At 43.6% G+C, this 24,599-nt stretch overlaps 2 protein-coding genes across 2 annotated transcripts; both read left to right on the top strand.

Moving 5' to 3' along the window:
• Positions 1-2,637: 2,637 nt before the first annotated feature.
• LOC308319422 (iron-sulfur cluster transfer protein NUBPL-like) lies at positions 2,638-3,874 on the top strand. The gene has a single exon (XM_080769487.1). It carries the CDS (start codon positions 2,643-2,645, stop codon positions 3,702-3,704), a length of 1,062 nt encoding a protein of 353 aa, XP_080625613.1. The 5' UTR covers positions 2,638-2,642; the 3' UTR covers positions 3,705-3,874.
• A 1,655-nt stretch (positions 3,875-5,529) lies between these two features.
• LOC308319423 (acylamino-acid-releasing enzyme-like) lies at positions 5,530-22,096 on the top strand (the record flags this gene model as incomplete). Its single annotated transcript, XM_080769488.1, has 2 exons — positions 5,530-5,947; positions 20,298-22,096. 2 exons carry the CDS (start codon positions 5,530-5,532, stop codon positions 22,094-22,096), a joined length of 2,217 nt encoding a protein of 738 aa, XP_080625614.1.
• Between the last annotated feature and the right edge of the window lie 2,503 nt (positions 22,097-24,599).

Raw genomic sequence — 24,599 nt, 5'->3', positions numbered from 1 at the left:
TTTTAGACACTTCTTCTTAACTAATAGGGATAGAGGACCCACGGTGTCGGACCCTGGTGATGTCCCCCAGCCTCGAGTGTCTGTGCCTGGGCAGAGGTCCGCAGGGCCTGGGCCCTGGTCCCTGCCTGGCTAACTCGGTTTCGCCGACTGGAGTCGGCGATGGCTGGCTGGTAGGGATAGAGGACCCACGGTGTCGGACCCTGGTGATGTCCCCCAGCCTCGAGTGTCTGTGCCTGGGCAGAGGTCCGCAGGGCGTGGGCCCTGGTCCCTGCCTGGCTAACTCGGTTTCGGGTGACGTTGAGTCGATTGGTGCAGGTCTGGAGTGGCCACGACACTTGGAAGTGGGTGAAATGGCCTTTTAACGTCCAAATTCGTGCAAGAAAGGCGTTAAAAAAGTGAATTCTTGAAACGTTATAGGCTGCCGTTCGGTACAGGAAGTACCAATCGCGCCACACGTGGTCCCGTTGCAAAGCCACGGAAGTCTAGTTTACTCCCATATATGGTTCATTACTGTGCGTCGTTTGGTTGGGGAGCTAAAATTGTTAGAGTGACGACATGTCAAAATGGGCTTTTAGAATGAATCTTGTGCGTTTTTGGTCATTGGAAGGCCTGAAAAAATCAGATCTGAAAGTGCATGGCACCAATTTAAAGATCTTTTCATGGTGATTTTTTTAGTATTTATTACAACCATGTGCGATTTATTTTGAGTGTTTAATGACAGTTTGAATCACGAAAAAGACGAATAATTTGAGATTTTGCAGATTTTCGCCTTCATCGGCCTGTAACTCAGGCTATGAGCATCCCACAGAAACCAAACGCATCTTAGAGTATAGTTCAAAGGCTTGTAAATCCATAGGATACTTCGGCGTCCCTGAGGGCCCTTTGGTTCGTCCACTAGGGGTGGGTGAAATTAGTAAACAAAGTCGTTTTTTGGAATTTTGAAAAAAGAAAAAATCTTTAAGGGTTTTCTTCTAACCCTTACCCTCACCCTAGCCTTTTTAGACACTTCTTCTTAACTAATTCGGTGACGCTGAGTCGATTGGTGCAGGTCTGGAGTGGCCAGGACACTTGGAAGTGGGTGAAATGGCCTTTTAACGTCCAAATTCGTGCAAGAAAGGCGTTAAAAAAGTGAATTCTTGAAACGTTATAGGCTGCCGTTCGGTACAGGAAGTACCAATCGCGCCACACGTGGTCCCGTTGCAAAGCCACGGAAGTCTAGTTTACTCCCATATATGGTTCATTACTGTGCGTCGTTTGGTTGGGGAGCTAAAATTGTTAGAGTGACGACATGTCAAAATGGGCTTTTAGAATTAATCTTGTGCGTTTTTGGTCATTGGAAGGCCTGAAAAAATCAGATCTGAAAGTGCATGGCACCAATTTAAAGATCTTTTCATGGTGATTTTTTTAGTATTTATTACAACCATGTGCGATTTATTTTGAGTGTTTAATGACAGTTTGAATCACGAAAAAGACGAATAATTGAGATTTTGCAGATTTTCGCCTTCATCGGCCTGTAACTCAGGCTATGAGCATCCCACAGAAACCAAACGCATCTTAGAGTATAGTTCAAAGGCTTGTAAATCCATAGGATACTTCGGCGTCCCTGAGGGCCCTTTGGTTCGTCCACTAGGGGTGGGTGAAATTAGTAAACAAAGTCGTTTTTTGGAATTTAGAAAATAAAGTAAATCTTTAAGGTTTTTTTTTTATCCCTAACCCTCACCATAACACTTTTTTGACACTTTCCTTTAACTGGGTTAGGGTTAGGGTTATGGTAGGGTTAGGGTTAGGTCCAATTATTGCACATAGCGGAAAAGAATGCCACCCACCACCTCAAAATGATGACAAGATATCCAATAATGACAGCAGCGCAAATGTCGGAAAATAATGACACCCACCACCTCAAAGTGATGACGAGAGGTCCAATGACATCAGCGCAGATGTCGGAAAGGAATGCCACCCACCACCTCAAAGTGATGACGAGAGATCCAATGATGACATCAGTGCAGATGTCGGAAAGGAATGCCACCCACCACCTCAAAGTGATGACGAGAGATCCAATGACATCAGCGCATATGTCAAAAAGGAATGCCACCCACCACATCAAAGTGATGACGAGAGATCCGATGATGGCATCAGCGCAGATGTCAAAAAGGAATGCCACCCACCACCTCAAAGTGATGACGAGAGATCCAATGATGACAGCAGCGAAGATACCGATGAAGAATATCTGTTATATATATATGTTCCACCAGCTGGTGTTCCACCAGATGATGTTCCAACAGTGTCTGTTTTGGCAGTCTCCAAAAAGCCTGATGGAAAAAGACAGATGCAAGACATCTGGATCATCGTCACAGTAACGAGGTGGATGTTGCCAAGGCCTTAAGCTTCAAGAAGAATTCAAAGGAAAGAAAAAGACAATTGGAACTCTTAAGAAACAATGCCAACTTCCTACACAATGCATATGTGCTTAAGAGTGGAGAAGGGTGCCTCATTGCTAGGAAGAGACCCAGTAAAGATGCCACAGGAAGTGGGTTTGTTCATTGCAAGGACTGCTTGGCACTGGTAAAAAGAAAACTGCTGTGGAAACATGCTCAAAAGTGCAAGAACCAGGCTAACAATAACACAAGCCAGGGCTGCCAAACATGGCTCACTGCACATACATCAAACTTTGTTGTTTACTAAGATTATCTAGCATTCGTGTTGCTGACAAAGCGTGTGTGCTACAGGCAGGGAGAGATATAAAACATGCCCCCTGGTACTGTGCTTATTTTTCACGTTGTAAGAGTTCAGGAGGTGCAAACTCCCTCCAAGAGAGACAGAGGCAGCAGATGGCCAGGGGACTGCCCAAACAGAAGCCCATTGCTGGGGTCAAACAGGTGATTGTAGTGGCCTCTGGGAAGGGTGGCGTGGGCAAGTCCACCACAGCAGTGAATTTGGCCCTTGGACTAATGGCCAATGATCCGTCTAAGTCAGTTGGTCTGTTAGATGCTGATATATACGGTCCATCTGTTCCTAAGTTGATGAATCTGAAGGGAAACCCAGAGCTCTCTGACAGAAACCTGATGATTCCTCTCACCAACTTTGGGATTCCATGCATGTCCATGGGTTTCCTAGTAGATGATGTAGCTCCTATTGTATGGAGGGGTCTGATGGTGATGTCAGCCATAGAGAAACTACTCAGACAGGTAGAATGGGGATCATTGGACTATCTGGTGGTAGACATGCCCCCTGGTACTGGAGACGTACAGCTGTCAATCTCACAGAACATCCCTATAGCAGGGGCGGTCATAGTGTCCACACCTCAGGACATTGCTCTGTTAGACGCACGCAGAGGTATTGAGATGTTCAAAAAAGTAAATGTGCCGGTCTTGGGCCTGGTTCAGAATATGAGTGTGTTCCAGTGTCCAAACTGTAACCATCAGACCCACATCTTTGGTTCTGATGGAGCCAGACACCTGGCAGATACACTGGGAGTACCGTTCCTGGGAGACATTCCTCTCCATCTGAACATCAGAGAGATGTCGGACAAAGGGAAGCCTGTGGTCGTTTCCTCTCCGATCAGCCCTGAGGCTGAGGCTTACCGGAAGTTGGCGTCTGCAGTTGTCCAGAGACTACGCTTGATTGACGGCTTCAACAGGAAGTGGACAACAGGTCATGTTCAGGGATGTGATCAGGAAAACGTGCATACACATAGAAATGCATAAGACATTGCTTGACTGCAAATTCTGAGAGTTTGTACAAATGGAACAAAATGGACTGAGGAGTTTCCTATTTGCGCCGACTCTCTGAAAGATGGACAAAGACATTGCATCCCTGCATGTTTGATTCTGATTTTTACATGAGAGAAGACTGGAATAAAATAATGTTTTTTCCAGAAAAAAAAAAAAAAAAAAAAGTGCAAGAACCAGAAACCAGAAGAAAATGCAGGGCAGACCCAGATGTGGCCAAAAAAAGATTGCTGTCCGCCAGCTTGTTTGCAGAACCAACTCTTTCAGGCAGTTCGGAGCAATTCAAGGAACTGGTTATTGTCATGCGTCCTGATGAAATCACGGAAATCATCAAACGTGAACCTGTATTGAGAGATTTTCCCAACCATTTGATAAATAAGACCATGTCGAAAATGTCCCCAAAAGAACATAGCAAACATGTCCGACAGAAGCTGAGGGATCTTGCGAGACTGCTACATACAGCAAGAAAGGAGACCGCTCTAAAGACAATCCTAGACCTGGTGAACCCTGCGAATGTCATGCCGACCATCACAGCTGTACGAAAAGTAGTCGGTTTTAACATCACAAACGGTAAGGGCCGATTCATACTCCTGTTTCGGCGCTGTAGTGCCGAAATGATTTCGGCTCGTCAGAAATTTTCAGTAGCACCAAAGAGCCGACTTTAGGACGGTACCCGCCCCCCCGAACCTCAAATGACGTCAAATTGAAGGCTCTACAGAGCCGAACCGACTTTTATTCGGCTCTAAAATAGGAGTATGAATCGGCCCTAAGACCAAAATACCAAGTCTTGCGAGAAAACTTGGTCACACATTGAATAAACTAGCTTTGTTCTTAAAATCAGAAGCACTGATTAGACAGGATCAAGAAGCAGCACTGCAGTTCCAGAATTTGCTAGATGTGTCAGAGTCGAGATGGCATGAACATGTGTCAGGTCCAGCCGCGAAGACCCTTAAGGTGACCAGATTCAATGCAGAGAAGCTCCTGCCATTGACAAGGGATGTCCAAGCTCTTCATGCACATTTAAATAAGTTGCAAAACCAATACATCATTAACTTGAAAGCCAAGGCTTCACCCAGTAACTGGAGAGAGCTCGCTGAGGTTACACTGACAAGTGTGCTCATGTTCAACCGTCGAAGGGAGGGTGAAGTCTCGAAAATGAAAATGTCTTACTTCCAATCAAGAAAGAAGTCGGTGCCCCATGAGGAAGTTCAACATTGTGTAACCAGTGGGACTGAACCAATACGTTTCATAGCACCACCCCCTCAGCTCAGCATACAACGTAGCTAGTCAGGCATAGGGTGAGGCTGCGTATTACCCAGGTTGCCCACTTCTGGCGTCTGTTCAAGCTGTCTGGCGCCGCTTCATGTTTGTGTCCACTCGTAGTGTCGAGGTAAGCCGTGGTTTTAATTAATATAGTGCTGTCTGGTTTCTAGGTTGACTTATGTAGACAACCTCCCAAGTACTTACGTTTATATATTCTCTTGTTAGACGTTGGTGGAGCTCTCTGACTTAGAGCGGATAGCCCTGTCATTGTATGCATGCTGGTATACAGGCTGCTAGAAACAAAGGTACGGCGACAGCACAAACAATCCGTTGAATCTAAGAAATGGTGTTCCAGTTATTTATGTCAATGCTTATCTCGTTGGTAGACGCTGGAACGAGAGCCCTGCTAGTGTGTGTGTGTGACATGAGTCTAGAGGTAGGCTTAACGTCTGTATTGCGACAGCATTACGTCTTTTTGTGTATAAAATGTGAGTTCTCATGGTGCATTTGTATTACACAGATGGCGTTCTGAACGAGCATGGACTCACATGTCGTGACCACCAGGCCAGATGACATCTCCAAGCTGTACAGGGAGCTCAGCCTCTACCCCTCTCTGAGCAGGGCCGACGTGGGGCCTGTCATCACCTCTCAGTGCGGGGGCAAATACAGCAACGTCTACACAGAATGGAGCCAGCGTGACCTGGAGAGGAATGAGAATGTCAAATTCTGCCGGCAGTACATCGTGTTCCACGACGACAAGTCGGTGGTCTACTCTGGACCGTCAGGAAACTGCACTGAGATCAAGGGAGAGTTGCTGAGTAGAGATTCCCCTTCCGGAGACACGAAGGCCGTCGTCAGAGAAGTCTCTGTCAAAGGGGAAGACAAGCAGTTTCTGGAGATCTGGAGTAAGAACCTAAAGGAGAAGAGCATAAACCTGTCTGCCTTGAAGAAGCACGGTGTTGCGCCATCCTGTGAGAGGGTTATCTAATAGTCCAATAAACAGGCTGTACACTCAAAATCATGGATTCACACGATCTGGCATTTATTGATTGCCCATAATTATCTCAAATTGAATGGTCATGTGATATACATATGAACAGCAAATACACATATGAAAGCAGATACGACCTGTATACATCACGAATCAGATTCGATCATATCAGTCCGCAGATCGAAGGGCCCCTCGAAGCACAGTGCCGACGCGTGTCGTCCCTGGAGAATTCTGACGTGGCACTCTTTTTCCCAAAGCTATATACTAACAATCTTTCTTGTCACTCCGTGACCTTGCTGCATGAGCACAGCCCCTGCACACTCTTAAAGTAATGGTGCTTATTTAAGAGGTGCGAAATATCCCAACAGCCTCCCTTGGTCAAGACCTGTCATTGACCACACCAATCAGGTCAGGGATAATTGCCTACCCCACTAAGGTTATATCATTCGAAGGGCGCGCCGCATAATCAATTACCACACGAACTTTGAAGTAGCCAATTAACCTAATGTTATCATACGTACGTTCGAGGGGCACACCAATCTAGGGACTGTAGACTGTATTTAAGGGTTAGTGGTGGGCAGACATTGAATTCCAAAAGATGAAAAATAAAAAAGTTGACACTTAATAATCAGTTCAATCATACGAATAGAAGTACATTGCGTCACTTATGAAAATCAACTCAGTCATGAATCACATTGTACATGTCAAACTTCTTGTAGTATTGCCAGTCATCATTGTTGAAGCCTCGTGCAAGTGGACACCTGTGAGTAGGGAAACCATTGTGTTATATGAGTGGAAAACCTGTGAAACAGTAAAACCACTTCTTTTTTGGCGAAACCTTCACTAGGGACATGCTTTTGTCCCTGCCATTTAGCTTGGTCCATTTCCTGCACAATGAATGACATTTGTGAACAAATATGGGCATTTTTACATTCCCCACTGGGAAATCTGAAAAGAAAACATGTTATCAAAAATTGTTCTCCTGGTTGCCCTTGGGGGGCAGTGTTCACGCGCAAAAGTGGGATGGGCAATTGTTTTTCCTTTTTTTTATTTGCCCATCCCTCCTGTTGGGTGCAATTGTTATGATCATTGCGAGTCACAACGCGATGTGTAGGCCATAGTGTTCCCGCCTGTGAGGGGAAAGACATGGGGGGTTTGTTCTAATCTTCCAGCCCGAAACCAGGCTCGCGTCACGCATTCGAAACAGAGAGATGCATGTACTATCCTTCCTGCCAGAAACTAGGCTCGCGTCACGCATTCGAAACAGAGAGATGTCCGTCTCTGCTCCGAGGTTGAAGAGCTATAGCAAGCTCTGATGCTGGAACGCTCCTCGTCCCGCAGCGTCCCGCAGGTCCGCAAGCCTGCAAGCCTTTCCACGTGGAAGTTGTTATGGAAGCACCCCTGGTGTTTGCGTATAGGAACTCTGCATGGCATACTCTCTGATTCCCATTCATCTGTGTGGAAACAAACTCAAAGAAAAGTTCCCCTCCCCCTTCCTCGACCGTATATCTCCTTTTTCCCTAAACATAATATTCTATAACTCCTGGTGTGTCTAATATTTGAATATTTGAATTTATACTCCTGGTGTGTCTAATATTTGAATATTTGAATTCATAACTCCTGGTGTGACTGTGCGCGTTTTCATACTTACCCTTTTGTTGAGGGACACACAACAAGGACAACAGAGATAACAGAAGCACACAACATTCTTTTTGCCTGCAGTATAATCATTCAGTTATGGTGGACAGTTATGGTGATTGGGTTTTTTGCATATGTTAGTAAGTTAGTTATTTAAGTCGACTTCGGTTTGATTGACATACACCCAGAATCACATATTTAAATCGACTTCGGTTTGATTGACATTACACAGAATCACATATGAATGCATTTAGTATCAATAAAACAGAACCTTCCTGTGCCAGGCCAATTGACATTATACTTGGCCTTCTTCCAAGGATGCCCCCTTGGAACAGATTGGTCATCCTACCCAATGACTTGTTGAACCCAACCAGGTGTCCCTCCTGGATATGAACTTGACACTTTGTGGTCCATGGGGGGGGGTCTTAATTTGGTCTGTAGTCCCCTTAAGTAACATTTGGACAGTCTGGGTCTGGTGTTGCATACCGACCTTGTATGTGAGTGTCGTCCGTGCTGTTGCCCTGTGGGACTGTTATGTTTTACACTTCACACACACTCAGACATTGACATCCAAAAGTCCCTGCTCCTGTGGAGAATTATTAGGGAATTTATTAGGGTTATGCTCTCTCCCTCCTTCATGTGACATTTTGTATGACACATTAAAACATATTTTTGACATTTAAGTCTTTCAGACCTCCCTCCTAGTCCGTGGACACTTCCTGTGGGCAAATTTGTTAGTTACTTTTGATTATACATTTTGGCAAGTCATTCATCTGTTGGGGGGAATTGGTTATTTGATTCAACCCAAACCTTTAAAACCAATTGAGCTTCCTGCATGCTCTCTGTCCCTCCTAGTGGCCCTTGATTTTGTTCATTATTTTATTGTGTGCCATATTATATATTAATTTTTATAGTTGGCTTACATTGATAGACCCTTTTATTGCTCATTTTATAACTGTCACTTATTTATATTGACCCCGTGTTTTGTGCTTTTATTTTAGTTTCCCCTTGTCTTTATAATGACCCACCCCATACCAATCGGCTCCCCCCTAATTTTCCCGCTTGGTCTGCTGCAGACCCTTAAATGTATTTGTTGTAGTCAACAACTGTTTGTATTTGTATTCAGGCAATTATTCTCATTAATTAATTCTCTGTATTTTGGATCCCCGAGGGAACATTTTCTTCCCCGAAAATAGCCGCTCTACCTGCTGCCGTGTTAACATGGCATTCCCTGTTACGCCCCAGTTGCGCATCCTTGGTCGTTAATGGTTCGACGTGCATTCATACCACACACAAACACTCCCCGTTGTTAATAGTATGAAAGTCTATGGTGCTGCTCTCCTGCCTCAGCCTCCCCCGTAACCTCTACGGCTTTGTGCCCAAAGTTCACAGGTGTCGTATATTATAAGTAGCCCACAACTAATCTAATTAAACCATAGAGAAATGAGCTCTCTAAAGCAAACTTCCGACTGTACTGTAGTGAAAACCCTTGTCAAAGCATTAGATCGGTACTGACTGGACGCAGCCAGCCAAGACTCCCTATTTCATTGACAACATGACACATTCAAGACTCCAGACACAACATTACAGTACAGAATTTTCCCCAAAATGGTTCAGCTCCATTGCTACAAGAGCATTTTTGATATGCAATAACCTACATGTTTTTTTCACTTAAACTCTGCTATCCCAATGCCCGTACATAATAACTTGACATAATCACACTCTGTGATTCACAATAAACGATAAAAATAAAAAACATTGATCCGCCAGAGTTTAACTATAATAACACATATCTCTTGATATCTCTAGGAAACTACCTCATTGACTCTTAATCAGGCTACTTATGACTCAATTTATCTAACTACACGACAACCCCACCTGAGGCCTACCAATTCATGTTGAAAACAAACGCGATTCCCCACTGCTCCCAGAACAGTATCACCGGACCACTCACTAATCTCCCAGTCAGGGCGCCTGTACATACAAAACCATGTTTGACTCCCTCCACCGTACCACCATACAACTAGAACGGGCACTTACTTTTGAAATTTGGCATTTTTTCATTCATGTCAATGGGGAAATTTTATTCACTCATAATTTTAATCTCAATTGAACTATAGCACATTTCTCTTAACAAAATACAAGCATACCATTCCTTTTGAAGCCGGCCAATTGCCTCCTGTCTGCTTATAAGTCAACTTTCTCCCAGAAGCATCACTTACCAGATTGTGCGTAAGCACCTACTTATTTATTCAATATTTTCGTTTATTCACTTATAATTGTCCTCTTCGCATGTGGTGACTGACCTCATTTTAAACTATACTGATTAACTTAGAGAAGAGGTCTCTAATACAAGCCAGAGACTGTAAACCAGGGTGGACCAATTAGCGACCCACGGGCCATCTGCTTAATGTGTCCGTTGACACTTGTGGGACATTAATTTGAGATCGTTATTTTGTGCCTCCTCTTGTTGCTTACTTGGGAAATTATTAATCTTTATATCAACAAGTACTCTGTGCTAATTGCTACCTGACTCCTAAACAAAAACACAACACATTTAAATTTTACAGGGCTAGTCCTTTCTAATTCACTTTATCTATTTCAGAAGGTTAAAAAAATTATTAACAAAAAATCACCCCCATGTGAAATGAGGGGCGCACTCATTGTCCAAATTGTCCATACATGGCCATTTACTGTTTTTTATATAAGAATTTAGGTTCAGCCTTATGTCCCGGCCCTCCAAAATAGTGAACGCATAATTTATATTTTTTTCCATTTTGTTTTCTTGCATTCTGTTTTTTCTCTGCTCCAATATCTATATATGAAGCAACCTCCCTGGCTGGCTGGCTGCACCCCTAACCATAGTGTTCCTCGTTCCCATGCCCTGTGACCCCATGCCGCCCCAATCAGTTACAGCTGTCAATGGACCATACTTTGAACAGACAAGCCTAAACCCCATGTCAATCATTGGAGCGTGACACCGCTCAAAACTGGTCGAAGTGGTTTTTACTACGTGCTACACTGTGTAATACGTTATTACAATAATTATGGCCCTGGACCGAAACTACTATTAAACTTATGTAATCAAAACAAATGGTTGGCACAGTTGACGGAACGAACCCGACAGGGCTTTATTCTCTCCAGATACTTTAATTATTTCTAATTTATTCACTTATTCTAGTGTTATGCAAAAATTGTACTCCTCCATTTAATATTTATATGACTTCACTTGGGTGTGGTTACTTATGAATTATGTCAACTTGTCACTGAAATAGCCTGAACGAGACAACTACACTATAAGTGTATGACCTTATGAGCCTATAGCCCTTTCCAATTGTTTCCAGTTAATGAGTATTATATGAAATCATTACTCAAAGTAAATGTAGACCAATGTAGTATTTTTTCTTAATATTTACTCTTATTTGATTTTCCAGTTTATTCTATCCCTTAAGTATTGGACACTTTGGAGTTATGTTGAAGTCATCTGATGACACTTACATTTGTTATTCTATGTTATCTCACTTTTCTGTTTGCTTATGTTGTAGCTGCGTACCCCTCACCTATGTTCGCTTATTGTTTTCTGCACTTTTATGGTGTAATCCCTGAACTATAATCTTTAACCCAGATTGGTGAAACACTACATTGACACAACTCGTGTATTTATTTATATGTATATATATATATATATATATATATATATATATATTTAATATCCCTTAGTCACTATTTATTTTGCTGAACGTACCCCCACTCAGTTCCTTAAATGTATTTTCATGAAGTACATGTATATCTCCCAGATACTGCATAGGCCTAATAAAGGGGAGGGATAGGGGGATGATTCTCTGTTCAAACAATTACTCTACACTATATTTTTGCACACATTACTTTTGAAAATACATATATTTTTGATTGTGGTACTTTAATTACACATTATTAGCCTTTTTTTTTTTTTTTTTTTTTTTTTTTTTTTTTTTTTACCACTTATTTAGTTGTCTTCTCACTATTACATAAGCTCTCCAATGGGGTGTATTGTTTAGAAACTTCCGCTTTCTGCATAATCCACTATTTTACTATATGATTTCCTCATTAAAATAATTAACTTAATATATATATTCTATATATGGCATTTCCCTTTGCTGGAGGGTTGGATGACTCAAGGTGTGAGTATTGTATCTGTACTAATGTTGCCCATACATACGCAATCTCGCCTCATTTACAATTTGTTATGCTAGTGTGTAATTCCACACACAACTGCGGCAGGTCCAATATTTGATTTTAAATGGCTTTGGGCCTATAACTTGGGCAGAGGGGTGCGGGCATCGCACCCCTGGCCCATGACCTTGAGCAGTGTGGTCAGTGTCTTTGTGAGTGACTCCCCAGCACCCGGAACAGTTCTTTTCTCCATAGCAGGTGGCATATAGCAGTCTGGCGGCTGTGTGTGGCTGCCCCTTTTTACCCCGTGCAGCACGGCCAATTCAATGTCTCTCGGCAAGTGGCCCCCCAACTCTGGAACCCTTGTGCTGGCTGGTTGCTGCAGTAACATTCGGCAACAATGTCTCTTTGGTGGAATGTACAACTGTCTCTGGAGATACGATAGGCTCGTGCATATGAAATCAAATATTCTCCCACCTTTTGTTGTTGATGATTTTGGACTGAGACATTCATGCAGCTTCCTTCCGGGTCCCATGTTTTTTTTTTTTTTTTTATGTTGCTGGCTTGCAACATTTCTATGCTACATTAGTACAACTACAAATCACACTCTGTCTTTCCTATAATTTGAGCTTCTCACCTTGATGGTGGAATGGGGGTTTACTAGCAGATAGCGTCTAATACCACATCAATCAATTGGATTCGGGGGAGATTAATCACTTAGTTCGATCAACCTCCTGATGAAAAGAAACTAAAATAATAAACTGGAGAGGGCGATGTTCCTATATTAACTCAATTTAAGGTCAAATGGTGAACTGTTTACAGGGAGGGATATTCCAACTTAGGGGAACTATGAATCAATTATGAAATTAAATTTTAAATTTCACTTAAAATGGGATACTTCCGTTTAAGTAATATATGTAATGGGCCCAGATCTTATTATGGAATGGAATGGATAAAACCTTTTTATTAAAAGTAAAATAAAAGTCAATTGAGTCATATGTCACCTACCTACCCGTCAGGGTAAGCGAGCAATCAGTCCATGTCCTGTAGCTATCATTTTCCTACCGTCAGGGCTGAGGGAATAGCTGGTCAACATATCTGTCTACTGTTAGTAGAGGAACATGGTCTATGTTTCAGTCAGTCAAAATAAAATTAGTAAATATTAACTCAAATCAAATCAAAATTCCCTATATTTTATTCACTATAGGGGAGAAGGGATGATTAATCTGACCTTATGTGTCTACATTTGAAACTAATCACCATTTGGTGCATTGGTTGCCCATTATATTTCACTTGTGGAAAGTAAACGCGTATATTTCCTTAGCTCAATTAAGTACAATCTTGGGATCTTTAGATAGTAGTTTGAATATTGCCAATGGTTTCAACCCCTTACTTCCACTTAATTCCACTTAATTTGAAACACTTCACTTATTTTTGCAAATATCCATTATCCCGGCCGTCTGAGCTTGTGGATCAACTCACTTAACACTAATTTTAAATAATATCTCCCTTAGGCATTCTACACAATTCTTATTTTTTTTTTGAGTAATTTGATTACCGAACAGGGCAGGGCACTTCTACTCTAGTGCATTTAATTCGCTTACTTGTGTACTTTCATTAAGTATTTTGAATTCTGGACTTTATATATATATATACTTTAGTGGCCTTTGTATGTATTACACTTTGGAACAATTGAGTACTTTTTGTCCCCCCCTTCCAATACCTTTTTCAGTTGTGGAAAGTACCTTAACGTATTTACTGTCACTTTTCTCACTTAGTTTGAGTATTTCCTTTATAGTTTATAGTTTATAGTTTACTTTGGTTATTATTACAAAACATGTATTGCTTCTCCCTTTCCGCACAATGAGTACCACTACTTTTAATACTTTGAGTGTTATTTTATTTTATTTTATTTTGATTGATTTATTTTTCCTCTCCGTAGTTGCACCTATGGTAAAATTTGACTCGCTACAAGCTTACAACATGCATGTGAGCAATGCCTACAAAGTAGTTTTTTTCTGGGTGGTGTAACCCCCATATTCTAACCAGGGTACCAGCATCTAATCTAATTGAGTAGGGCTAAAATATGCTGTACATGGACATACAGTTTTTTATCACTTATCTAATCGCCTCCATTCGGAAACATTACTAACCCGTTTTTTTTTCTAAATTATGATAACGGCCAGTTGCCATTTTGTCCTGATGTACACTATTCAAGGGGGAGTTTCACTTTTTTACTGGGGGCAAGTGTCTGTCACATAAGTAGTGTCATCTTTTGGGACACAGTGTAACTATATTATCAATTTTGTTTTCTACACAATATTTTATATTCCCTGTGGACACAATTTACAGGGAAGGCCAAAATCAGTCCCTGTATTTTCCACAGTGACCTACACTTCAAAGCCAACACCACGACCCTGCCCACTTTTACTGACCCACAATATCCCCTTATTGAACAAACGACAGGCCTTCAGTCAAGCACTTTCTCACCACTGCCCAGACACAATACAATGATCATCTGTCTAGTCTATGACATGAGAACATTTAAACTATATAACATACCAACCCCAACAGTGCTCAGTTAACAACTCTCACCAAACAACCAAACTATGACATGAGTCTCACTCGAACCTCATCCACACACACCCATGCACGCAGCGACCAAGCGTGAGAGTTGGCGACCAAGCGTTCTGTCCCCTTTTAAATACTCTAACCTAATCATACGTCACACCCCCCTTTACCTCTCTCTTATGGAGGGAGGTATTACCAATATTAAACACTTACAATATACATTTTAATGTAAACCCCGCTTCTTAGGCTACAGTGTTTTATTTTATTTTAGTCCGGTTTAAATGTATTGAATCCCCTGGGGTTTTCCCCTGACCTGAATTAACCCACCCTCTTTATTCTTGACCTTTTGTGATTTGTTCACAAAACTACAACGCAACGTCGACCTTCGCCCTTGATAGTATTGCTACCCCCAGGCTGTATTACCTATTATAGTTTCACGTAAAAGGTCTATTTCACATTGGTCAACACCTAATTACCTACAGGAATAAAATTTAAAGCAGTGGGCTGTTATCGGGCCATTGTGCCATTATTTTTTGTAATTATTATTACTATTATTATTATATATTTTCCAATTGTAGCTGATATCTACAATTTCACACAACCTTTGTTTACACAACATTACCCACTTCCCTGGACCTCCGTTATCTGACTCCATCTTCCTCTCTCTCTGACTAATTTGTGTTCCTCATGTCACTATCTCCTGTCTGCCACACGGAGTATTTTATTACCACGTGGCAGTCAGGGTAGTTTTCCACTGTTCAAACTGTCACATATGCTTCCACAAATGCTTCCACATATGCGCGTGCGTGCACACACGCACACATGCTTGGCCAATATTATAAACGACATTCACCAGCAACCATAATAATTATATGTGCAAGTAAGTTTACAAAAGAAAATAATCAAAAATGTACAGTTATTTTTATATATTTTTTTATATTTTTTATGGATCCTTTTTCTCTTTTTGGTCATGACCGTCTCTGTCTTCATATATTGACAGCTCTGCCCTCTGGCATCTCTGTGCACTTTGCCCTCTGGCTTTGCCCTCTGGCATCTCTCTGCACTTTGCCCTCTGGCACATCTGTGTCTAAGAAACAGATAAAAATTTTAGCCCTCTGGCTTTGCCCTCTGGCATCTCTGTGCACTTTGCCCTCTGGCTTTGCCCTCTGGCATCTCTCTGCACTTTGCCCTCTGGCACATCTGTGTCTAAGAAACAGATAAAAATTTTAGCCCTCTGGCTTTGCCCTCTGGCATCTGTGTCTAAGAAACAGATCAAAACTTAGCCTAATGGCATCTGTGTCTAAGAAACAGATCAAAACTTAGCCTAATGGCATCTGTGTCTAAGAAACAGATCAAAACTTAGCCTAATGGCATCTGTGTCTAAGAAACAGATCAAAACTTAGCCTAATGGCATCTGTGTCTAAGAAACAGATCAAAACTTAGCCTAATGGCATCTGTGTCTAAGAAACAGATCAAAACTTAGCCTAATGGCATCTGTGTCTAAGAAACAGATCAAAACTTAGCCTAATGGCATCTGTGTCTAAGAAACAGATCAAAACTTAGCCTAATGGCATCTGTGTCTAAGAAACAGATCAAAACTTAGCCTAATGGCATCTGTGTCTAAGAAACAGATCAAAACTTAGCCTAATGGCTTTGCCCTCTGGCATCTGTGTCTAAGAAACAGATCAAAACTTAGCCTAATGGCATCTGTGTCTAAGAAACAGATCAAAACTTAGCCTAATGGCATCTGTGTCTAAGAAACAGATCAAAACTTAGCCTAATGGCATCTGTGTCTAAGAAACAGATCAAAACTTAGCCTAATGGCATCTGTGTCTAAGAAACAGATCAAAACTTAGCCTAATGGCATCTGTGTCTAAGAAACAGATCAAAACTTAGCCTAATGGCATCTGTGTCTAAGAAACAGATCAAAACTTAGCCTAATGGCTTTGCCCTCTGGCATCTGTGTCTAAGAAACAGATCAAAACTTAGCCTAATGGCATCTGTGTCTAAGAAACAGATCAAAACTTAGCCTAATGGCATCTGTGTCTAAGAAACAGATCAAAACTTAGCCTAATGGCATCTGTGTCTAAGAAACATAATATGTACAGTTCGAACCACTTAAGTCCTTCGGACCTCCCTCCAGCTCTCTTTTGAGGGCGCAGTCCTGGGCTAGACCCCTTTCCTCTTGAAGTCCACCACCCAGGCTACCCTGGAGGGAAGACTTCAAGTCTTTGCTTCCCGGCGGCTCCTTTTCAGAGCCCACCGATCACAAAGAGCACTGCTCGCCTACTAACTCATTCGCTTTTGGCTCACAGTGGCCTGACTGTACATTGAGCGGAACGCGACGGCCAACAGTTCCATCTGAATGGACTTACTGTCATTGCGACTCCACCGACCGGTGACGCAGTCGATAGCGAGCTCCTGACCCCGTAATGATGGTTGGTCACCCAGGAGGAACCCGACGGTCTGATCCGGACCCCAATTAGCTATGGGATATCCGAACTTTGACCGTTTTCACCAGCCTTGCCTGTTCACAGAGTCCGTCACTTCCTAACGGCATCTCTGCTAGGTGTGGACTGTCATCCACGTACCACGCGTTTACCCCCAACATCATATACATGTGACAAAGGCAATTTCCATTTCATTCCTTTGACCTCTAAGGACATGTTGCATTCACCCTTGTGCTACAATCCCTGTCCCCTCACACGTTTGTCCGATGTATACAATGCGGCAAAGGCGCCGACTAGGGGATACCACAGTAGGGTGTACTCACCCTTCACTAGACACGGAGGCCTTCAGTTCTCTCCCCTGCACTATATACTTGATTTAACGTGCCTTCGGAACCTCGCGGTCCCACTGTCCCCTGTTGCGGAGACGGTTTGGGGAGCCCAATCCCCTTCCCTCTCCGCAGTATATACAGTATCTATTTACATAATATGTATCTCACTTGACACTTAGGTGCTAGCAGACACACTATATACACTGACAACCTCATAGATATATCTCAAAACTCCACACAGGACCCTGAGGTTCAATTATGGAGCCATAAGGGTCCATCCTTGAACCACAGTTCCCCTAGTGGACTCCATCAGTACCTCCAGGTGGTTGGCAATTATTAATAATATTATTATTTTTCCTAATCCTTGTTATTGTTATTTATTCTATTCACTTTATATTTATTATATTATATTTATCTAGTTCCCCACTGGCCAGGTGGGAAATATTGTGGATATTATTATTATTTCACAGCACACACCTTTTTATATATTTGTATATGGGTATATATATATATATATATTTTTTTTTAACCACCTTATAACCTCATTTTTGTAGAAGCGCACAAAAGTGTACAAAGTGTCTTTTTGAAGAAAAACCCAGACCGCCAAAAGTATTCTATATGCATGTGGGCGTGGCTTATCTGGGGAAACGCCCAGGGAACACTTGAGAAAAGGAAATTATGATTTTATACCTCCTGGTTCAACAGTTGTAAAGCAAACACTTGAAGTAAGCTGTTATCCGGCCACCGTGTGGCCACCTTGTGCAGTTTCCTTTCAATTAATTTCCTGAATTATTATTAGTCTCCTTTCCAATGTTTGTAGTTCTGGTGCTTACCCGGCAATAGTTATAGCGCAAACCGTAAAGTGGGCTGTTATAGTGCCACCATGTGGCCAACTTGTATAATACTTTTTCAATTAATTTTCATAATTATTATGACACTCCTACTATATTTTTGTAACCATGGTGGTCACAGTTTCCAAAGAAAAAATGTTTGTTGCATTTGAAGACGGTCTCGTCTGGAGCTGTTAATGTGTTAAAGCGCAAATAACATGCATTTTAAAATGGCTTTTAATATTTAATATCATATTGTCCATGTCCATCAAAGTTATTTCTAATGGTTTGAGCCTCAATCACCACTCTGATATAACCAGGCCTTGTCATTTCTTTCTGGACTTTGAAAGCAGTTTTAGCTGCAATACCACAATGTCCTGAGGGGGTGGGGGTGCTGATATGCAGAATATTTAATATTTGAGTCATTATAATACTGATAAAACAGATTTGTTTCCATTCCATGCCAGCTTGGAAAATCAACAATGGTGAACATTGTAAACAAAGTGGAAATGCAAATGTGAAACTGAAGACGGAGGAAATATACAAAGTAGTGTGACATTGATGACATCACGATGAGACCAAAATCAGTTGAGCTGTTCCTGAGAGCAATTTCCATTAAAGCACCTATATGATATGAAAGCCTAATTGTTCAAAATTGGTTATTTGTGGGGAGAGAAAACACATATGGGAGCCCCAAAAACACAAAATACATTGAAAAAGTTGTAGTTATAGCTCCTTTAAATGGCAATATTGAAATCTCAGTTGACATGTTTGTAAGGTTGAGCAATGGCTTCCTGTTTTTTCCAATCAGCACCAGTGGGCAACGTTGACCATATGGAGGGGGATGGTAAGGTATGGTGTATGTGGGGGGGGGGGTTTGGGGAGGTTATTTAACCAACATACAACATTAGACAATTGACTGGACTTCGCTCTGACTCTCTCTGTCCTTTCTGACCTCTCTAATTTGTGTTCCTAACAAGTAAAAATCTAGGGGGGGGGGGGGTTTATATTTTATGATTTTTTTAAATTATTCCACAAAGGGACAAGGGACCTCCTTGTCCCAGGTTGGTTTCTTGACCCCCTTAATGTCGCAGACCTGTTATCTGAGCTGCATAACAGTGTGTTCTTTCGAATATGTAAACATCTTGACACAGCCGCCAAGCATAGACACAACAAACGATGTTCCCATCGCATTCCGGCACACACGCACACACACACACACACACAAATACGCTCCCCTGCACAAACACTGGCCGCACACCCACACACAGACGCACACACGCACACACACTGACGCTGCGCACACACACATACACTCTAGCACAGACATACATGAAAACACGCCCATGTTTGCGCACACACCTTGCACCCAGCCGTGCACGCCTGCACACCCACGTATGGGAATTAATAAACAACAGAAATCTTCTCCTGACTGCCCCACTGAGTACTTTTAACTTAATTACAAGATACTTTGAGTATCTCGATGGGTGTTGGATCTACGTGGCAGTCAGGGTATATTTCCACTGTCTCACTGAAACATATGTCTGTGGTGAACACCCACACACTGCATGTACCGAGGCGCACGCACGCACACACACACACATACTCTCGCACAGACACTCAACCGTGCACGCACGCCCGCACACACGTATGGCAATCAACAACAACGCTACAGCAAGCTCTAAGCAGCTACATTTTCCAACAATCGCCATATCGTTTGCCCAGCACAGCATCAAAATCAACAGCGCTATACCAGAGGGTAACCGCGTATAGGATAAGCCTTATTTCATTTATGTAAACACAATACAGTTGGCACCAAGCAGAATATAGGCCTGTCGCTATTCATCTGATATCACATCCCATTTTCTCACTAACATTTGGTTGTCCCCTTTTGGTTGCCCCATTTAGTCAAACTACAGGACAAGATAACCGCTTCTCACTAAACGTCGGGAGGTCACCAGCTGTTGCGCCATCCTGTGAGAGGGTTATCTAATAGTCCAATAAACAGGCTGTACACTCAAAATCATGGATTCACACGATCTGGCATTTATTGATTGCCCATAATTATCTCAAATTGAATGGTCATGTGATATACATATGAACAGCAAATACACATATGAAAGCAGATACGACCTGTATACATCACGAATCAGATTCGATCATATCAGTCCGCAGATCGAAGGGCCCCTCGAAGCACAGTGCCGACGCGTGTCGTCCCTGGAGAATTCTGACGTGGCACTCTTTTTCCCAAAGCTATATACTAACAATCTTTCTTGTCACTCCGTGACCTTGCTGCATGAGCACAGCCCCTGCACACTCTTAAAGTAATGGTGCTTATTTAAGAGGTGCGAAATATCCCAACAACGGCAAGGTCTATGATGATGACCAGTTTGGCTGTCTGGTGTGGTCCCACTCCGAGACACATCTCCTGTACGTGGCAGAACGGAAAAGACCAAAGGCTGAGTCCTTCTTCCAGACAGAGCCACCAGAGTCGTCCTCCACTGGAGATGAGGAGGACACTCTGAAAATGGGGAAGAAAGAAGAAGCCACAAAGGGGGAGCAGTTTGTCTTCCACGAGGACTGGGGAGAGGCTCTGGTCAGTAAGAGCTGCCCGGTGCTCTGTGTGCTGGACATTGAGGGCAGCAATGTCTCCGTGCTGGAGGGAATACCTCAGGACATTTCCCCTGGACAGGCGTTTTGGGCTCCTGGTGACACAGGCGTTGTTTTTGTGGGCTGGTGGCACGAGCCGTTCAGACTGGGCCTCAAGTACTGCCCCAACAGGAGGTCATCTCTGTTCTATGTGGATCTCACAGGAGGGAAATGTGAACCGCTGTCGTCGGGCACCAGTGCGGTGTGCTCCCCAAGGCTCAGTCCAGACCAGTGGAGAATCGTCTACCTGGAGTGTGGCGTCTACGGTCCACACATGCAGTGCAGCAAGCTTTGTATGTATGACTGGTACACTAAGAAGACCTCAGTGGTTGTAGATGTGGTGGCAAGACCTGGGCCAGATGGTTTCGCTGGTATCTACAGCTCTCAGTTGTCCCCTCAGTGCTGGTCTGCAGACAGCCAACGTGTCCTCATCGCCTGTCCCCAGCGCGGCCGCAAGGACCTGCTGCTGATAGATACAACCACAGGGACCGTCGCCTCTCTCACTTCCAAGTCTGACATTGGAAACTGGTGCCTGCTGAACATCCAGAGAGACTTGATGGTGATCAGCTGCTCTTCTCCAAACTGCCCACCCAGCCTGAGGGTGGGCTTCCTGCCACAGAGGGGTTCCCCAGAGGAAGTGGACTGGGTCACGCTGGAGGAGTCTCAGAGCCACTCAGATATCAGCTGGCAGATCCTGACCTTTGACCCTCCCCCAGACCAAGACAACAGCCAATACCCTGGTCTGGGTTTTGAAGCCTTGCTGGTCAAACCGACCGCGGTGAAGGATGGAGTGAAGCTGCCTCTCATAGTCACCCCTCATGGTGGTCCCCATTCTGTGATCGTAGCAGACTGGATCCTGTCCTCCTCTGTGCTGTGTAGGATGGGCTTCGCTATATTAATGGTGAACTATCGGGGCTCCATCGGTTATGGTCAGGACAGCATCCTCTCCCTGCCTGGCAACGTGGGCACACAGGATGTCCAGGATGTTCAGTTTGCCGTAGAGAGTGTTCTGAGAGGTGGGGGATTTGACGAGCAGAAGGTTGCAGTGTCTGGGGGTTCCCACGGTGGTTTCCTGGCCTGTCATCTGATTGGCCAGTATCCAGGCTTCTATAAGGCGTGTGTGTCGCGCAACCCTGTCACCAACCTGGCCTCCATGATCGGCAGCACAGACATCCCAGACTGGTGTATGGTGGAAGCTGGGTATGAATACACCACCGGCTGCCTTCCGACGCCTGCCGTTTGGGAACAGATGCTGCACAAATCTCCCATTAGACACATCGCGCGGGTGAAGACTCCAGTGCTGCTCATGTTGGGGGAAGATGACAAGCGTGTGCCCAACAAGCAGGGCATGGAGTACTACAGAGCTCTGAAAGCACTGCAGGTGCCCGTGCGGCTGCTGTGGTACCAAGGAAACAACCACTCCCTGTCCAAGGTGGATGCCGAGTCAGATGGCTTCATGAACATCGCTCTGTGGGTGACTCAGCACCTGTGTTGATATAGCGGGGTTGCCATGTGAGAGACCTATTGTTTGGAGTAACTTACTCCTACAATACCACTGCTCATCAGACGACCGGTTTGGCTCCACATTACATCATGTTTGGCCGCGAACCCAAGCTGCCGGTCGACTTTCTCCTCGGTGCTGACGAAGGCTCTGGTGAGGAGGCCCCAGAGGAATGGGTCCAAAAACATCAAGAATCCCTAAAGACAGTGTATGACCATGTCCGACAACAACTACAGGCCAAAGCAGAACAACGGAACCGAAAGCACAACCAGCAGGTGACCAATCCTGGTCTAGAAGAGGGTCAGCTTGTCTACAGGAGGAACCATCAGGTTAGAGGCAGGAACAAGATCCAAGACCTCTGGCACCCCTGCCTCTATCGAGTGGTGAATAGACCCCAGGATCAGGGAATGGTGTACACCATTGCCCCTGTCCACCAGGATGGCCCTGCTCTGCGAATACACCGGACCAAGCTGCGGACTGCGCCAGAAGGAGGGGGACCCGATGCACAACCGGTGACGCCAGTAAAGGTCAGCTCTAGACCATACACCTCCAGTTGATGCTGGAGGTGACTCCAGTGACTCCGAAGATTCCATTGTTCTGGTAGTGGAGGATAATGAGAGAGGAGACCCAGGTGTACGAACACCAGAACCGGAGGCTCATGGGAGCCCACCGCATCCGGTACCAGACCAGGGAGGTAGCCCAGGATCAACTGAAGGCTCAGAAGAGCATTTATCACCACCTTCTCCTGACCTGCGCCGCAGCAGCCGAAGTAATGCTGGTTTCCACTCCAACCCTCACCGGCTACCATACAGACAAACTGTGTCACCAGCACAGGAGAGAAGAATGGGGTCCTGCTCGTCCCAGTACCAGGTTGATACATCGTCGGGACGCCGATTCAATTTGGAAGGGGCGAATGTAATCAGTGGGACTGAACCAATACGTTTCATAGCACCACCCCCTCAGCTCAGCATACAACGTAGCTGCAGGCATAGGGTGAGGCTGCGTATTACCCAGGTTGCCCACTTCCGGCGTCTGTTCAAGCTGTCTGGCGCCGCTTCATGTTTGTGTCCACTCGTAGTGTCGAGGTAAGCCGTGGTTTTAATTAATATAGTGCTGTCTGGTTTCTAGGTTGACTTATGTAGACAACCTCCCAAGTACTTACGTTTATATCTTCTCTTGTTAGACGTTGGTGGAGCTTATATATTCTCTTGTTAGACGTTGGTGGAGCTCTGACTTAGAGTGGACAGCCCTGTTAGTGTATGCATGCTGGTATACAGGCTGCTAGAAACAAAGGTACGGCGACAGCACAAACAATCCGTTGAATCTAAGAAATGGTGTTCCAGTTATTTATGTCAATGCTTATCTCGTTGGTAGACGCTGTGAACGAGAGCCCTGCTATTGTGTGTGTGTGTGTGTGTGTGTGTGTGTGTGTGTGGTACACACACGAGCTGGAACGAGAGGCTGCTAGTGTGTGTGTGACATGAGTCTAGAGGTAGGCTTAACGTCTGTATTGCGACAGCATTACGTATTTTTGTGTATAAAATGTGAGTTCTCATGGTGCATTTGTATTACACAGATGTCGTTCTGAACGGGCAAGCACACCGTACAAACAACCTGGCATGTCCTGACACCTGTTAACAGGGTATGTGCTAACCTGCATACTAAAGCATAAATACTTTGAATGCACTTCATAGTACTAGTGTAATGCTAACTAGAAAATTTGCGATTAAAAAAAATTGCAGAGTGTGGTTGCCGCCATCGTTATGATGGTTGTGGCAGTAAGATTGCTAGCTAATTATAAGGTCACATCACTTTGAATATTCTTTTATATCAATCAATGACGGTACCCATTATTTTACATATCAATCAATGACGATACCCATTATTTTACATTAACAATTCAATTGTACAGCACTGTTTGCTTCTGAAGAAGCCCATTATGCTTGCTTCTGAAGGAGGCGGTCGCATTTTTTTCTCTCCCTCCCTCTCACTTGCATTAAAATATTTCAAGTTAAGAGGATGCATTTAGATTTTGCACAGAAAATCAGACAGCTGATGTTAGGAATAGTTTGTTTATTGTCAAACATGACAAAGAATGCTGAAATACAAATATATAAAATTTGATGGATTTGATGAAAGGAAAAAGGTATTTACTGCCTGTTAATGGCAGCATAAAGAAAGGTTCCTGCAATCTTGAGCTTGTGCAGGTCCATTCCCTGAGACGCACAAAGACACAGAGAAACACACAAAGCAAACACAGAAGTCACAAAGAAGTTGACTTCAAAACAGTCTTTGGAATTAAATCTGGTTGAAATGTTGCTCACAACTCCTGTGTATGGATATAATTATATTTTTACACATATTATTTCATCCAGCACCTGGCCTACTTACACTTTGGATGGGCAACTTACCTTTTGTTCTTGTTCGTGTTAAAACAAGTCTCATCAGAGGTACTGACCTGTAAGGCTCTGAGGATGTTGGCCAAGCTTGCCCGTAG

Source organism: Protomyctophum bolini (assembly GCF_963924005.1).
Source record: "Protomyctophum bolini genome assembly, chromosome: 8".
Lineage (NCBI taxonomy): Eukaryota > Metazoa > Chordata > Actinopteri > Myctophiformes > Myctophidae > Protomyctophum > Protomyctophum bolini.
Note: the sequence above shows the minus strand (reverse complement) of the source record. Positions and strands in the feature narration are given on the sequence as shown.